This window comes from Carassius gibelio, chromosome A1 (genome assembly GCF_023724105.1).
Source record: "Carassius gibelio isolate Cgi1373 ecotype wild population from Czech Republic chromosome A1, carGib1.2-hapl.c, whole genome shotgun sequence".
Lineage (NCBI taxonomy): Eukaryota > Metazoa > Chordata > Actinopteri > Cypriniformes > Cyprinidae > Carassius > Carassius gibelio.
This window is the reverse complement of record NC_068371.1, coordinates 9,747,107-9,765,102: the sequence shown is the minus strand read 5'-3', so window position 1 is coordinate 9,765,102 and position 17,996 is coordinate 9,747,107. Positions and strand designations below refer to the sequence as shown.

Sequence of the window (17,996 nt, the reverse complement as noted above, 5' to 3'; positions counted from 1 at the left end):
CCATGTTTTAAAGTAATAAAGAAGGATTTTTGTAGGCTCACAGTTTCAGAGCAGTTCCCAATCAATGAATACTGCACATTTATTATAAGTGATTCTCTTTGATATACTGTAATGAATAATGACACTATGATGTGTATACTGTGATATAGTAAAGCAATGTCATCCATGATGTGTTTTGAGATTGTATAGGATTGGACGTATGATATTAATTTCATGTGTGCAGGTCTTAAAAATGTCTTGAGGTTTTATATTTGATATATCATGATATATTTTATATGACTTATACATTATATTAGAAGCCTTTTGAAGTTACATAATAGCTACAGGAACAGAGAAAAAATTAAGTCATTACTCTATGAAAATTGCTCAGCTGAGACTATATGCATCCAGATTCAAAAATGGCATGTCAACATCACTGATGCCAAAACAGCACTGTGCTTTGATTTTGCTCACACACAATAAATTTCGGTCTGTTTCTCATATTTTTTGGAGCTTGGCAGACATGGTCATAGTGGACCCATGAAAAAATGATTGCATATGGGATTGGAAGATGAGGGGGAATAAATGATAAAAGAAATTTCATTTTTGGCAAAAAAAATCCCAGCAATGCCACATACGACTTTCAGAGGAGTTCAGAACAAGGTTTTACACTGCTCAGATTTGCCAGGGTACCAAATCTCCATTCAACATCAATATAAGCTCAAATTTTTCTCAATAAATTATTCCAACATCAAAGTTAAACTATCCACATTAATTAATAACTTTATTTTCTTACTGTATTGTATGGAAGATGAACACATGAGACAAAGCTGATCCTTTTATGAAACAACTGAGATCTTTATCATGAAGATTCTATCAGATGTTTTCCAGGGATTTGCATTTGCATTGGTGAAATGATGTGTGACTGTGTTTGTGCACATGTGTGCATGTTGTTTTCAGCATGTCTCTCTGCTTCAGTCTCCTGCTTTAATAAACCTCCTGGAGTTCGTATCTAATTATGAGTGTGTGTGGATGACAGAAAGAGCAGCTTGTCTCTAATACTGTGTGACATTTACTCACACAATTTAATTAACTCTCCAATATCAGCCAGATTTCTCTCCCTTTTCATCTCACGCACACACTTAGTGTGCCCATACAAAATATGTTAATTCGAACTCAGACTTGTTTGCACTATGGAAGTTTTAAACTGCTTTAAAAAGCCCCTTCCTCTGTCTTTTGGGTGCAAAGCACTTTTGGTCACATGATCATGTGCCTCTCTCTCTCTCTCTCTCTCTCTCTCTCTCTCTCTCTCTATATATATATATATATATATAGAGAGAGATAGAGAGAGAGAGAGAGAGGTGCTGGTCATATAATTAGAATATCATCAAAAAGTTTATTTATTTCACTAATTCCATTCAAAAGGTGAAAATTGGATATTATATTCATTCATTACACACAGAATGATATATTTGAAATGTTTATTTCTTTTAATTTTGATGATTATAACTGACATCTAAGGTAAATCCCAAATTCAGTATCTCAGAAAATTAGAATATTGTGAAAAGGTTCAATATTGAAGAAACCTGGCACACTTTAATCAGCTAATTAACTCAAAACACATGCAAAGTCCTTCAAATGGTCTCTCAGTCCAATTCTGTAGGCTACACAATCATGGGGAAGACTGCTGACTTGACAGTTGTCCAAAAGACGACCACTGACACCTTGCACAAAAATGTGGGGGAGATTCACAAAGAGTGGACTGCAGCTGGAGCCAGTGCTTCAAGAACCACTACGCACAGACGTATGCTTGACATGGGTTTTCAGCAGCCTCAATCTTTGTGTCAAGCCACTCTTGAAGCGTCAGAAACATCTCGCTTGGGCTAAAGGCAAAAAGGACTGGTCTGCTGCTGAGTGGTCCAAAGTTATGTTCTCTGATGAGAGTAAATTTTGCATTTCCTTTGGAAATCAGGGTCCCAGAGTCTGGAGGAAGAGAGGAGAGGCACACAGTCCACGTTGCTTGAGGTCCAGTGTAAAGTTTCCACAGTCAGTGATGGTCTGGGGTGCCATGTCATCTGCTGGTGTTGGTCCACTGTGTTTTCTGAGGTCCAAGGTCAACACAGCCATATTACCATATTATGCATTGCTGCAGTAATTCAGGCAAAAGGAGCCACAACTAAGTATTGAGTGCTGTACATGCTCATACTTTTCATGTTCATACTTTTCAGTTGGCCAAGATTTCTAAAAATATTTTCTTTGTATTGGTCTTAAGTAATATTCTAATTAGTTCTAATTTTCTGAGATTCTGAATTTGGGATTTTCCTTTGTTGTCAGTTATAATCATCAAAATTAAAAGAAATAAACATTTGAAATTAATGTAATCAATGAATATAACATAAAAGTTTCACTTTTTGAATGGAATTAGTGAAATAAATCAACTTTATGATGATGTTCTAATTATATGACCAGCACCAGTATATGTATATGTTTTTTATACATATACAGTATATGCAGTATATGTGTTTGTGTGTGTCTGTGTGGGTGTGTGTGTTACAGCATAAATTAAAATTTAATCTTGGATATTCATTTTGGATATAAAATTGTACTGAATATGAAAATTATTCTTAAATCTAAACAACGCCACAGCGGAACCACTGCACACCTTGAGCAAAACATAGTAACATTTTTGTTTCCAAATGAATCAGAGTTCTTAAATGAATCAACTATGTGAATGATGCAGTGACTAACTTATAATAAATATAATAAGTCACTTGGTTCGTTACTGAATGAATCAGCAGTGACTCGCTAATAAAGAAAGTCTGCTGGCATAATAATGTAACCTGCAGAAATTTAGTAAAATTATTTAATTCTTTAGCATATACATTATATACTGTGTGTGTGTGTGTGTGTGTGTGTGTGTGTGTGTGTATCTATATATATATATATATATAATTACCTGCTCCTAAACTTAAAAAAAAAAAAAAAAGATAATGATTAATAATGATAGTCAAAGCATTGACTGGTTTGTGAGACTAACAGCATCTCTAATAGTCTAATGAGAGCGAGGGGGCAGGCTGTCTTGTTGACTAAGGACAGAAGATAGCACCAACATTTCATGTGAGCTTTTGCTTTGCAAGAATAATTCCAAGTAGTGCTGGTACTGAGTGTGTACTGGCTCACTTTGAACATTGGGTTATACAGATCACTGTATTGAATTCTTTACTGCATCAATTCATAGATGTTTCTTTAAGAATTAGGAAATACAAATTTATCCTATCTTATCAAACTATAAAACCCTTTTGGTTCTTATTGGAATTTTAATTTTTAAGAAGTAAATAAACTATGGGTTCCAGTGTTATTTAAATATTATTTATATACTATTATAGTATTTATTAATATTTTAAAGCTGCAGTAGGTAACTTTTGTAAAAATGTATTTTTTTTTACATATTTGTGAAACCTGTCATTATGTCCTCACAGTAGAATATGAGACAGATAATCTGTGAAAAAATCAAGCTCCTCTGGCTCCTCCCAGTGGTCCTATTGCCATTTGCAGAAATTTGCCGCTCCCGTTAAGAAACAACCAATCAGAGCTGCGGTCCGTAACTTTTTTTGAGTTCAAGATTTACAAAATGTATATAATAAGCGAGTACATCATGAATCCATTTTCCAAACCATGTTTTTAGCTTGTCCTGAATCACTAGGGTGCACCTATAATAAGTGTTTATATTTGGACTATTTTAGATTGCTTCGGGGGTACCGCGGCGGAGTAACCCAGTACCTTTGTGATTCTTCATAGACATAAACAGAGAGAAGTAGTTCTACAATGTTCTTCCACAAGACGCAAGCAGTTCTGTTTATTAACCGCTAGAGCGTCAAAAGTTACCGATTGCAGCTTTAAATTAGTTGTATTTTAATATTTTCTGTTTGCATTTTAATTAAAAAATTTATTTCGGTATGTGCTTTTATCATTTTATTAGTTTTAATTTTTTAATCTTTACTTCCGTAAATTTTTTTGTAACATTTTATATCACTTAGTTGTTTATCTAATGTTTATATTGTAACGGGAGGAGCCAACGGCAGACACAGTGGGCCTGGCGTCAGGCCTTGGAGAGGTTTTTATTAACAGAAAAAAGGAGGGGATAAACGTGGCCAAAGGGGGAGAGTCTCCAAAATAAGCAGGGGATTTGGTGTCCTCGTCGTGCTCCGGGGATTGTGTGAGTTGGGCAGTGTTCATGGAGGAAGGGTCCAGGTAAGGGGTGGAGTCTGGCGTCCATACGTGCTCCCCTTTTGGCCTGGGGCGCGAGGGGCAGCGGCTTCTTCTAGTGCAGGGGATGGATGGCCCGGCATCCTGGCCCTTCGGCCCTGTAAACACACCCTTCCTGGACCCAAGAGGACACCAGTGTGCATGCACGGGGAAGAGACCGGTCTCTCGAGGAGAGGGGCATTGGGCTTTTAAACAGCGGCGGTGATGAGGCTCCATTTCCATCAGGTGTGCCCCATCACACGCCGCCAGCCCTGGCTCGTCCAGCGCCCTTCCTCTCTCACACACCCACTCCTGTCGGGAGCCTGGTGAAGGGCGGCGATTTAGGACGGGGTGCCGATGATAACCAGGGAGGAGGCAGCTGACTCGTCACATTATTTTATTTCAGTTTTATTTCAATCAACAACAATGATTTTTAGTTGTTTTAGTACCAACATTACCAAGAGTATGCGTTCCCCTGAGAAGCTTCGCATTCTCCTGCAAAAGCAGTTTGCTCTCTTGCAATACATTTGCGCACTCTCAAAGAATTGTTCCCCCAAAATCTTAGCTTTTTCTCACAAAAGTATTGCATTCTTTTGGGAAACATTTGCATTATCTTGCAAAATGATTGTGTTCCCCAAAATATTTGCATTCTCTCGCATAAGTATTACGCTCTCTTGCAAAAGTACTGCATTCAATTTACATTATCTCACAAAATGATTGTGTTCCTAAAAATCTTTGCATTCTCTCTCAAAAGTAATGTGTTCTGTTGTAAAACATTTGTGTTTTCTCGCAAAAGTATTGCATTCCCCAAAGGAACTTTGCATTTCCCTAGTAATGATTGTACAGTGCCGTTTTGCTTCATGACATGACAACAGCAAAATACTTTCTTCCACTCTCACTCTCTCTCTCTCTCTCTCTCTCTCTCACTCTCTCTTTCGCAGTCTGTCTGAATTATTTACTCACTGTTATTGAGAGGATTTTTACTTTCTCTAGAACAAATCTGAGGAAACCAGACCACATTCATGTTTTGACACTGCATGAATGCGTGTTTCTCTGAATATATTCTTATTCATACAGATATGCATCTGTTGTAGTACTATTGTAGTTTGTTCTTTTTATTTACTCTCATTACTTAAGGAACTTATCATTATTATCATTATTAAAATTATCATTTTCTCACCCATAGGAGAGTAATTAAATTCATCCTCAGTTTCAACAAACTCTTTACTTTCTATTTGCACTTTATATACTCTCTAATGCACTTTTGATAGGATTACGAAATGCGTGTGTGGGTGTGTTCTGTGTCTAATGGGTGTACGTATGACAGATGTGATCACTATCCGCTTGCCCAATCCCATCCATCAGCCCCCTCTAGCCTGACCCCTGAGTGCCAGAGCAAGTTTGAGGGGCGTTCCTTTGTCCTTCCATCCAATAATGAAAGGTGCATATACTGTATGTGTGCGACATCCAAAACCTTTGGATCCACATTAGGAGTATGACTGCAATGCAGCATGATGTATTGGAGCACAAAGTATATGTGATATCTTGCTTTTCTGGGTTTATATGCGGGTTTGCATCAACAAAACACTGAAGTGTAGTTAAATCCCCCTCTATGCATCGTGACTTACTGCAGCAAGGAAAGTAGCCATAGTAAGCACTTTTATAAACTGTTGTAAGGCACACACACATTTGAAACAGCTTTACTGCGTCAGTTTGAGTTGGGTGTTTATTTAGAGAACTTAAAGGATATGTTTGACAACCAACTCAATTTTAAAAGCCTAGGATATCAAAAAAATATTGAAGTATACTGTATTGTGTTTTTTAATGTAATATCATGTTTGTATACAAAGTCACATCAGGCAAGAGTCTAGGGCTGTGTTTTTCCCCAAGAATCTGGTGATACGTATCACGATACAGAGATTGCGATACGATATGTTGCAATACTGTAGGCAAGGTGATATATTGGGATATTTCTTATTTTAGGAGTAGTATATATATTGTAAGGAAAGCCGTCATTAAGAACGCACCATCATATGCAAACCTTAGCAATAAATAAAAATTTAACCAGAACACTGTGGGATCTGCATTGGCAATAATCAGTCCCTGTATCATTCTACATTATTGAACCACTTTTTGTGCAGTACACTATAAAAAAATTCCGTAAAAAAAAAAAAAAAAAAAAAAAAAGGGAAACGTACTGGCAGAAATTTACCAGGACATTATCTGTTAAATTTACAGACACTTCCTTCAACATTAAAATTCTGTAAATTAACTTTTTTCTTCCATACCATAAATGGAAAATCCGTTATACAGAGATTTTAAAAATATTATAGCATAGGCCTATCTTTTGTAGCAAATAAATCCAGCACATGTTCAAATTGAACATGGTTTATTTTTACCTCATGTAAACGTTCTCAAATGCATTCAGTAGCTTTTATTTGCCTTAAACAGGTGAAGACAAAAAAATATATATATTATGACATGAATTTAACCATGTGAAAATCATTGAAACTGCTTGTATTATAGAACACTTTAGTTTTAAATAGCAACATGCAGAAAAAAGAAAACATGAGCAGGTACTTGTACAATATTGGTGTTGCACCAAATAGTGGTCACAAAGATAAACATTTTCAAATACATGGGGTAAAAATTAATACAAAGACAGGGCTGTCATTATTAACAATTGCTACAAACTTATAGTCAATAGTCAAGTGAAAATACACCATTTTCCTATAGAACACAACATTTTTTTAAAGCAAAAAATGTGAATTCTGTCATCAATTACTCTCCCTCATCCCGTTCCAAATCCATACGATTTCAATTCATCTTTGAAACCCAAATGAAGAGTATTTTTTATGAAATCTCTGTGCTTTCTGTCCCTCCATTGACAGTCTAAGCAACTACTGTACCATTTCAAGGTCCAATACAGTATAGCTGTCAGAGTTCATTAAAAAGATCTTCATCTGTTCCAAAAATTAACAATAGTTTAACAGGATTGGAATGAGATTTTTCATGCTTTTAGTATCTCCTGCCATGTACCCGTTTGAGGAAACTACTTTTTTTTTTCTTTTGCTGCATGTTCAGTCCAAAGTTGAGATTTGAAAATAACTCATATTTACACGGATTCTAGAAGTAGTTCATAGTAGAAGTAGAGTCTTGGAAGCGTAGATTGCAATCATCTGAACCTTTGATGCTCATTCAGGATTTCTTCACAGGAAGACTGTTAATGACAAGAAATGAAAATGAAGTACAGAGTAATGTGCAGAACAGGTTGAGATTGAATTATCAAGTACCAGTTTAAACATTGCTTATAAAATGCTAAACTTGCATTTCCAGTGGTCTCCAATTGCATCGGTCACGTGATCTTGTCAACAATGTTTTATGATATACTTAAAGGGATAGTTCACCCAAAAACGAAAACTGATTAAATCACTCATCTTTATGTCATTCTAAACCCGTAAGTCATTCAATTATCTTCAAAACACAAATCAAGATATTTAAGATGAAATCTGAGAGTTCTATGACCCATGGCGATTGTGTGTGGTGCTGTTGATGTAGACCCTGCATGCGCTGCACTTTGTTTACGGGGAAACTGATGTACACGCATCTGTAGTGGTACTTTGCAGACTCTCCCATGAGAGAAGAATTCATTGAATAAAGTTGTTATTTTTGTTTACTTTGCACACAAAAAGTATTCTTTTCGTAAAATTAGTTGAACTACTGATGTCACATGCACCATTTTCACAATGTCCTTACATTTCTGTGCCTTGATCGTGGTAGGGCCCTTGTGGTCTATGGATGATCAGAAAGCTCTCAGATTCCATCAAAAATATCTTAATTTGTGTTGTGAAGATGAACGAAGGTATTACAGGTTTGGAACAACATGAGGGTGAGTGATTAATGACAGAATATTATTTTTTGAGTGAACTAACCCTTTGATTATTTTCAACTAAAATGACAAATTAACAAAATGCTTTATAAACAGTTTCATTAGATATTTTCCTTACATTTTTATGATTTCCAGTGTAGGTGCCATTCTCCTCTAGATGGTTTATGTTTATAATAAAACAAAGAGAATGTAGCTCGGCCACAATGGGGGAGGAAATGGTAACTTGTATGACAGCAAAAAAAATCCACCTTCAACATTTCTCACATTATCACAGTTTTTTTTTCAATTTGCTATAGTTTAGAAATTGGTAATAAAATATGACAAGAACTCAGAGTTAAACTGTGTCAGAACAAATTCCTCTTGATAATGTCAGGTACGTAACTTTGATAGAAAGATATGTAATGGAATGAACAAAACTTCAGACAACTGTCAGTATGACAATATTTACACAACTATCAATACTTTGTTGAACAATTACAAAGCAAGCAATGCTTAATTTTGTTCAGTCTGTGGTGTGAAAAGGTTGCATTAGCAATTAAAGAAAGAAACACTTAAGCAAAACATGGTCAGGTCCCTAATTTACTTTTGTTTTAATTTTTTTTAATCAATTTCACTGGTAGTCTACAGTATTAAGAATTTTTGGGTATAATATTTCACAGTTCACTGTATTTTGCTATACTCACTTACATAAATGAACTAGTGTCCTGCAGCCACCAGTAAAACAATATAATAAATTTTATTTTTGGTTTGACTGTGGATAAATTATTGTTAAAACTACAAAGTAATTCAATCAAGAGCAGTGAGTTATTTCCTTTCATTTTCATACATTAAAGACACCGACAGCAGAGCTAGTAGATTAGGCGCGGACACTTTAAGAGACAATGCATCCGTTATAATGATACACATCGGATTTCTTTCTCTACTATTTACTTTCACTTAAGACATAACCACAGACTTTTCGAACACACTTTCCAAGACAGGTATTTTGACATATTTAGTATGTATTTGTCGGCACAAAAGCAAGAAAACTTTGAGACGCGTCTCTGCGTGCGCCCTGAACACCAGATCACCGCGGTGCTGAATTAAGCTCTTTCGAATCTTTTTCTGTTTGTTCAAACTGCGTTTTTTTTTTTTTTCTTTTTTTTTTCGTTCAGGGTGCAGGAGGAAGCGAACTTCCTGAAAGAGAGCTTGGTTCAGTGTTACTGTTCATAAGACGTGGCTCTCTCATGCACACCGAACACAGTGCGCGAGTCACCAGCTACTCAGTTGAGCTTTCCCGCATCGTGGGGCTGAAGCCAACTTGATGCGTTGAATGCTCAGAGCACGTTATAAAACATATTTTTAAAATACACATTTCTGTTTTAATAAATGCTCATAGTAAATCATAGCATATTGCCTAAAACATAAGGTAGGTACAAAAATAATCAGTGATACATTTGCGACCTCAAAAAGATTGTCGCAATGTAGTTCCCTCCACTCCAAACATTTGATTAAATCTTTCCTACACAAACAACTTCATTAACCAAGTTAACTCAATGACTAATTGTTTGTCAGTGTTGAACATCCCTAATGGTAAATAATTATGGAAGCATATAGATGGCAAAATTCTATTTGAAATATGCAAAATGGCAATGCAATACATACACTTGCAATGTAGTTCAGTTTTTTAATTTACATTTGCCATTTTCTACATTAGTTAAAAAAAATTTAAGCTTTTTAATTTGCTAAATAACAGTGAAAATGCATAACCCAAATTGATTAGATATGTTTAACATGTCCAAGCAAAAACTGTAGCAAAATTATTTTTAATTGCGGTTTTTCCTAAATGCATTTAGACTTGGGGGTAGGACACTTGGGATTGCATTTTCATCATAATACCTCATGATAATAGTAGCAAAAATGCAGTAAGAAATTTCAGAATGCATTTGGAGACAAATGTGCAAATTAACAGTTCTCCTATCCTGATGAAATGTGTCATTGTGGAAAAAAAAATAATAATTCAGATACATACGTTAAATTGCTAAAATCCCAATAATGAAAGCTTGACATTACACAGAGAAAATCTTATTAACTAATTTTCCTTAGTTGTTCTAATTATTCAAGTCAAGTAACTAATCTTGTCCGCCATGTTTATTCCCAGCAGAATTTCACTTGCATTTTTGTGTTTGATCTTTTTCTCCTAAAACCTTCTTAGGAGCTCAACATGACAGGCGCAGTTCAGAGGTTCATGTTGCTTTATTACAATTCATAAGTGTGTGTGTGTGTGTATGTGTGTCCTAGGGGAGTGAAACTGCTCTTTCCCAGGAAGTTCCAGTGGGATGTTCCCATGGTAACACGAAAATCGGAAGCTACCATAATTGGTCTCTTTTTTTTCAGTCTCAGTTATGTCTGTCTCTTGATCTCAGTCACTTTATCTGTCTTTTCCTCTCTATCTCTTTCTCTCTTTTGTGTCTGTCCCTTCTCTATCCACTGGCCTTCTACTCACCTGTCTTTTAAATAGCAACTAATTCCACACACTTATAATGATTTAACACTTAAAATGACATTTATGTCCCCAGGAAAGGCTTTAATTCTGCGTATAAAAACACTTGAGTAAGATCCCCACAGGCAAAATATGAACGTGTGCATGATGCATCACACCACAGGTAATGGCCCTGTAAATTGTATTATATTGCTTCGGTAACCATAAATCATGTCAATTCTGCATGATCATACTACAAAAACAATTAAAATATCACTCATATGATAAATAATGGATACAATAAGCAGATTCATAACAGCTAACCAGATAATTTATAACTAATCAAGCTATGGTATAGTCAATTTTAGATTTTTTAACAAAAGTCAACTGTCTGACCATCTATCTATACTGTCAGTCTTAATATTTATAATGATTTCTTTCTTTTCCATAAATAAAAAAAAAAAAAAAATATATATATATATATATATATATATATATATATATATATATATATATATATATGCACACACACACACACACACACACACACACACACTGTATATATGTATATATTTAAGTGTATGAAACCCGCTGAGCCCTTGCTTTTCAGCTGTCTTTTACTTCACTTCGCATCAAAAGCCACCAAACTGTTACTAAGCAGCCATGGAAACAGTTGTGTATAAAAGGTAGTTGGAGTAATCAGGATAATGGGCATACACGGTGTGTGTTTACAGTACGTACGTTTTGTTTATGTTTGGATTCAGTTAAAATTCAAGAAGCTAAAAATAATCCCTTTGCATGTGCTTTACGCAAACACGATCAACCCACATGCAGCGATTACACACTGTCTGCACATGCACACAGTCCTAGTTTTTCCCAGAATCCACTGTCTTAGAAGTGTCAATAAATAATGATGAATACCAAATTTGTTTGACCATTTAACTGGATTCATATACACTACATTTAAAAAAGTGTTTTTTAAATTTTCAAAAAGAAGTCACTTTTATTTATTTATATATTATTTATCCACATTCATATTATTTGATCCAAAAATACAGTAAAAACAGTCATTTTGTCTTTTGTATTTGAATATTTTTTTTAATGTAATTTATTCCAGTGCTGGGAATGCTAAATTTTCAATGTTGAAAACAGTTACGTGACACAATTGTATGAAAAATTCTGTGCACTATGAAATAAGTTTTTCAGTTTGTTCTGTAGCATTTCTTGAGGAATGGGGTTATGACTATATTGCCCGGAACCAAATCATTGTGTTTCTAGCACATTAGGCCCTGGAGATCTAAAAAAATCTCATATCTGTGTTTTCAACCATTACACACTTATGCCTTATGCACTATTCTATGAAGAAGTCTAGGAGTACATGACTTAGAATTCCACTAATGTGATGCGCTAGTGAGATGATTATTTTAAATGCATTATGACAGAGTACTCTAGGCTTTCATTTGGCATTATGAGTCTCTGGACTAAAGCATATATCTGTGTTTATGCATGTCAGTGCTATTTAAGGCAAGATGCTACAGGTGAATAATCTGTAGGGTCAAAATGTTAAGCACTAGATATCAATGTTCATCCTCCAGGTGATTAGTCAGAATAATACAATTGTTTCGAATTACACATTTTCTGAAATGTTCAAATAATGCTTTATCTAATTACATATGCACAGATTTCAAGAACAGAAATCTCAAAACTGGATAAATTTAGTTCCAAAATTCTTGTTTGATTTAGTTGATCTAAGGGTTTTTTTTTTTTGACAGCTCTTTTTAATACTACATAAGTCAGAAAAATTTATTTATATAACATCACCATATCTTCACAAATAAACATTACATTAATCAGATGAATGAAAAAACCCTTCTGTAAAAACCTTCAAAAAGTTCAGAGTGTGTTAATGCTACTGAAGTAGAGATCTCTGTCTCAGTGAGGAGAAAAAAAAAATAATTTGGAGAATTTAAAAATATGTATTGTGATTGAAATCTACAGATGCAAAAAGATATGAAATAAACATAAATTTATATTTTCGTCCACATAGCGAAAGGTGAACCAACTCCAGAGTAAGGGTGAAAGTAGCGTAATGTCAGTACATCTTAAACTTCAAGCAGATATGTAGTTGTCATAAGATATTTTAGTAGCCTACGACTGAACTTGTATCTAACATGTTCACAATTAAAAAAAAAACACTGCAATTTACTAATTATGATTACATTTCCATGGTTATAAAACAGTAAATAAATAATACATAGAAAGAAGATTTACATGTTTAAAAATCATCATCTTTGACATCTTTTAAAATCTAATGCAAGTTTGAACACTTTAAAAAAAACATTGTAATCAATAAAGCTGTCTACACTGTGAAATGAATCTCTTATCCTGGGTACACACCAAAAGATAATTGCACTGATTTGGGGCTGATTTCGCCCCTTCCGACAATCCTAGCTATGTCCCGATTATCTTGATAGTTCTACAGATTATTTTATCAGATTTTACCTTGGTGTGAGGTGTGTTAAGAGTGTCTAAACCTGATCGGAAGAATGTCGGAGCCGCCCCAATCGCGAAATGTAAATCTTCAGCATTTTTAATATTCACAATCAGAAATCCTGAATTGTGGGGGGGAACCCAGAGGACAAACGCGCGAACACTCTAGAGATTATCACATGAAACAAAACAATATCCAGTCAGAAAGCGAGATGATGGAAGACGGAAGCAGTCATGGCGCAGCACAAAGTGAAACTGATGTGGACACACAGCAGAGATGGAGCATCAGCTTATTGATTTGTGGCAACAGCACAATTGTTTATACAACATGTCATGTATAAAATCATTCCAAATACTATCATTGCAATCTCTTCCTGCATATCGTCCGCTATGCCTTTTCTGAAGTCTTGCGAGATTTTGCGAGATTTCCCGTGTTCACAGTCGAGACTCTGGTTGAAAATCTGTTTGTGTGTGGTGTGCTGTGTTTGTCACATCATGGCACACCACACACTATAGGAGCAAAACGATTTTGCAAATCGTATAAGATGTAAAAAAACTTATGCATTACAATACATACATCTGCAGCTTGTTGTTTGTGAGGATAGAAGTCGCGAGAGTGCAGGATTCAGTTTGTGAGAACTTGCTCTGACCAAACTCTTTTAATGTGTTTTAGTGATGACTAATCAGATCGCATTTGATTGGCCATTGTATTCATAAGGTGGAATTTGGTGGAAACTTCCTTCCTTGTTAACTTCCTTTTTTATTTTCTTTAATCATTTTTTTCTGAAAGTTATTTTCTTTTGTATTCAACAGAAGAAAGAACATCTTTTCTTTTCAATAAGTTATTTGCAAATGATTTTTTAAAGATTTCTATCACTTTATTCATCCTGTTTCTGTCTCTGTCACCATCATCGTTATCCTCAGCTGAAGTGACATGAATGTGACCACAACAATCTTGAGGATGAGAGACGATAGCTGGAGTTGTCTGTATGCATTAGTGTGTGCTCTGGATAAATGTTTGATAAAGGGAATGCTGTCCCAGTTTATAGTGAGAAGGAAGTCTGCTGGTATTCCAGAAGGGTTTTTGCTAAGACAGAGACCTGAGGAAACAGCAAGGGCCTGATCACATCCTTCTCATCTGTTAATGCTGCTCCGAGACCCAGATAGAAATAGTCTTAACAGTTTTAAAGAAGCTTTTTAAATCCTGATCAGGCTGTAAATGAGGTGTGGTGTATCCTGATGTGAATGAGGATGACTTCAGGATTTCCAGTGGTGATTGAGATGGTCTGTGCATGTTTCAGGTTTGTGATTAATGAGGTAAAGTGGTAGGTCTGATCGTGGTGCCTGTGGGGTTGAGTTTGCTTTTACAGTGGCCAGTATGTGTGTAGATCAGTGTACTGTAATGTGAAAATTTAATTGCAGCTTTTAATCTGACCCATATGAAAACAAAATTGCTTTATTGCTTTAAGCTTTATGGTTTATGGACACAAACAGGAATTGAGCATATTTAAAATATTTTATTTTTGGCATTATGGTGGGTTTTTATGTAATCCAAATTCTATTTTTTTTTTCAGCCTTCCTGAGAACAAAATAAATTATTAATCTACAAATGCCTTACATTATTCATGCTCAGATACATCCATTTCACCTCCTGATTTTTTAGCTCTGTGTTAAAAAGGTATTCTATTCTAATCTATTCTGTGTTATGCTACATTCTTCTATTCTATTCTATTAGCTGTTCATGGGGAAATATTGCAGCATTTCTCCAAACATAATGCACAGTATGGTATAAGTGTTATGATGCAAGTTATGGGAGCATTAAATGAATATAATTATGTAATGTAATTGTGTCTTTCTCTACTCAACTCTGTTTTACTGTTTAAAACAAAAAATCTTTTGAACAATAATCTATGTTTTGCTTTGAAAGGCTGAACTGTATTAAAACACTAAATTTTACTCAAGAAAGACCCTAAAATCAAGAGTAAATGAAAGTGTTATATTTAGATAAACAGGTTTTGTTTAAAGACCCTTTCCTTTTTCTTCATGGTTGGTAATATACTTAAACATTGAATATTATTTTAACTGCTTATTTCAGAAAGTTTTGACACTAAAAACAAATGATTGCTGAATATAAGAGGAATGTTTGAACTCTTGATTTTGTTGTGAGTTGTATTCACCTTAACCAGAGCTCTACGTGGTTTGAGCGTGTCAGCATGCTGGTGATTCTGCTGAACTGCGTCACGCTCGGCATGTTCCAGCCCTGCCAAGACCTGGAGTGCAACACTGACAGGTGCAGCATCCTGCAGGTAACACACACTTACATAACACACATGGATTTATTAACTAAAGACGTTAATCTCTGTGATTCCTTGATTTTACTTTGATTGACTTAGTTGGCAAAAAAGCATTTACAGACAAAAGCATACAAGTACGAATACAAACAGTGGCCTGAAGAATTAGAGATTTAAGCCACATTTAGAATGTTCTATTGGATTAAAGGGTTTATATGATGTTGCTAAAATGAACATTATTTTGTGTATTTGGTGTAATGCAATGTTTTTATGCATACTTTTCCCACACACTGTATATTATTGTTGCTCCTCTATGCCCCATCTTTCTGAAATGTTTTGATTTTTACAAACGTATCGTTCTGAAAAGTGAGGTGTATGCTGATTGGCAAGCTATCCAGTGCATTGTTATTGGCCGAATACCTCAAGTGTGTGACCGAAATATTACTCCCCTTACCATACTGTGATGCCATCTCCTGGTGCGATGAGAAAAAAACCCCAATAAAACCCATTATAAACAAGGCATTTTTATGCATCCAGTGGGGAGATAATTATTTATTATAATGACTTATAGTCTTTTTATGCCTTGCGTTGCATATCGCGCCACGTAAACATAAAACCATGCCTGCATTTGTGATGAGAGAAACAACAAGCACTACTCTACACTGCTCAAAACTCACGTTTGAATCATTAGTGGCAAATTCTTTAAATATGCAAATATACTTAGAGGCTGTGAATCAGAATCTAGGCTGTCCTTATAAAGTTGGAATATCCCCACTGTATAGAAACACAGACAGCATTGTAGGCTACTCTCCCAGGGAACAGTCCTCCATAACATGCACTGCACACACTCGAATATTTGGGTTTAACTGTTCTGGAACAGTGTTGTAAATACAACTTAACCACGGATTTCTAGTTGTGTCCTCTTTTGGAAGACCAAACGAAGTAGTTTCGCTATCACATTGAAACACACAGATTCTCCACATTACTACGGCTTTCTTTGCATGAACATTTGGGCAGTGTTATGCAAATCACGTAGTGACGTAGATGTGGGAGCGTGTTCAAATGAGCGTTTTAGGAGGGTGTGGACAAGTTTTAACATTTATTAAATAATATCTCTTTGGATTTGAGACACTAGTCTTTGCAACTTTAGGGATCTTATCTTTGCACAAACAGCTTTTAACTCTAAAGAGAAAGGAAATCTTTAAATCACACCATATAACCCATTTAACAAAATAAAATCAAAGTATCAAACTAAGTGGTATTTACATAATTGTAGCAGAAATGGACATTGCAAGCAAAAAAAAAAAAAAACCTTAAAGTGATGATGTATTTTTGTATTTTTATCACACAGCTCTGAGTTTATATTTAAAAAAAAAAATAATAATAATTAGTTTTCCCATATGGAAACAAGCTTCTGTGTCACCCTGGTTCCCTCGTCAAAAACCCAGTAGGATTTTTCCATTTAATTTTGGATTATTGCAGAAATAAGCTTTGTGAACAATAACAGTTTGATTCTTTTATGTTTTGTTCATCATTATGATTATCACAAATGAATGCAACTTTTTGAAGCACAGTAATCAGAAATAAAAAGTTAAATGTAGTCTATAAACAAACTACACCAAGGTCACATGACTTCAACATTAAGCTTTCAACAAATCTTTAAGTCTTTATTTAACATTTTTCTGAAAGTTTGAGTTGGAATTGTTTGCAAGAGCATGATTGTAAACACAATGAGACTGTAAAAGCAGACTAGAAGAGTAGAAGAGTTGACCTGTTCGACAACCGACAGACAACCTCTGTAGTCCCAATTAGCTACAATACTTGTTAGTTTGTGCCTTTTTCAAGAAAGTAAAAGTTTTTTTTTATTATTATATAAGGGGGTGTCATGTCGCAGAATAAAATGTTACAATTTCTTTTGTGCGCTTGTGTTACCCAGACCTGATTTCAAGAATTTGAAAAACAAAAGGAAAACAAAAACATACAGACTTCAGGAGGATGGAACCAGAAGTGCTAAAATGCATGCTAACTTGTTTCTGGGGTTTGGCCTACAAAATAGGTGATCTACGGTATATTGTTCAGAATAAATACAAATTGGTCAGTATATATATAAAATATATAATATAAATAAGTTCTACAGAAGCCTTGTACAGTAAGAATGCACAGGGGCATAGCCATAATTTCAGAGTGACAAAAATGACAAATCTAACACCTTTTTTGTCTAAATTACAGGTTTTATTAATGTTTATCATTTATTTGCTTTTAAAGTGTTTATTATTTGTTTATTATCTCTTACTTTCAAATAGCCAATAAATCAAATACACTACTGATCAATAACCAATAATTTGTATTCTATAATATTTTCCCCCCTAAATTTTCCTAATGTCAATTTTATTATTGGTTTTCTACAAACACTCTTTTCAATTTTTATCACAGAATAAGGCATAAAATAAGTTTTAATCGTTTATGTACTGTAATAAGATTTGATGTGTTAAGTACCGCATCTGCTCTCTGACTTCGAATATGAAAATATGTATGAAACATACTCTGCATGAGAGTGTTTAGTGCTCACACATTAATGTTCACATTGCCTCATTTTGGATTTGAATAATATGACAGGTTACACTTAGACTTTATGCATATA

At 34.8% G+C, this 17,996-nt stretch overlaps 1 protein-coding gene across 1 annotated transcript in view; it reads left to right on the top strand.

Moving 5' to 3' along the window:
* The first annotated feature begins 15,263 nt into the window (after nt 1–15,263).
* The window catches only part of LOC127987422 (voltage-dependent T-type calcium channel subunit alpha-1H-like), a 59,903-nt gene continuing 57,170 nt past the window's right edge, over nt 15,264–17,996 (top strand). Inside the window, exon 1 of the mRNA XM_052589777.1 lies at nt 15,264–15,370. Within this exon, the coding sequence (XP_052445737.1) occupies nt 15,278–15,370 (93 nt within the window). The 5' untranslated portion in view covers nt 15,264–15,277. The remainder of the gene's footprint in view (nt 15,371–17,996) is intronic.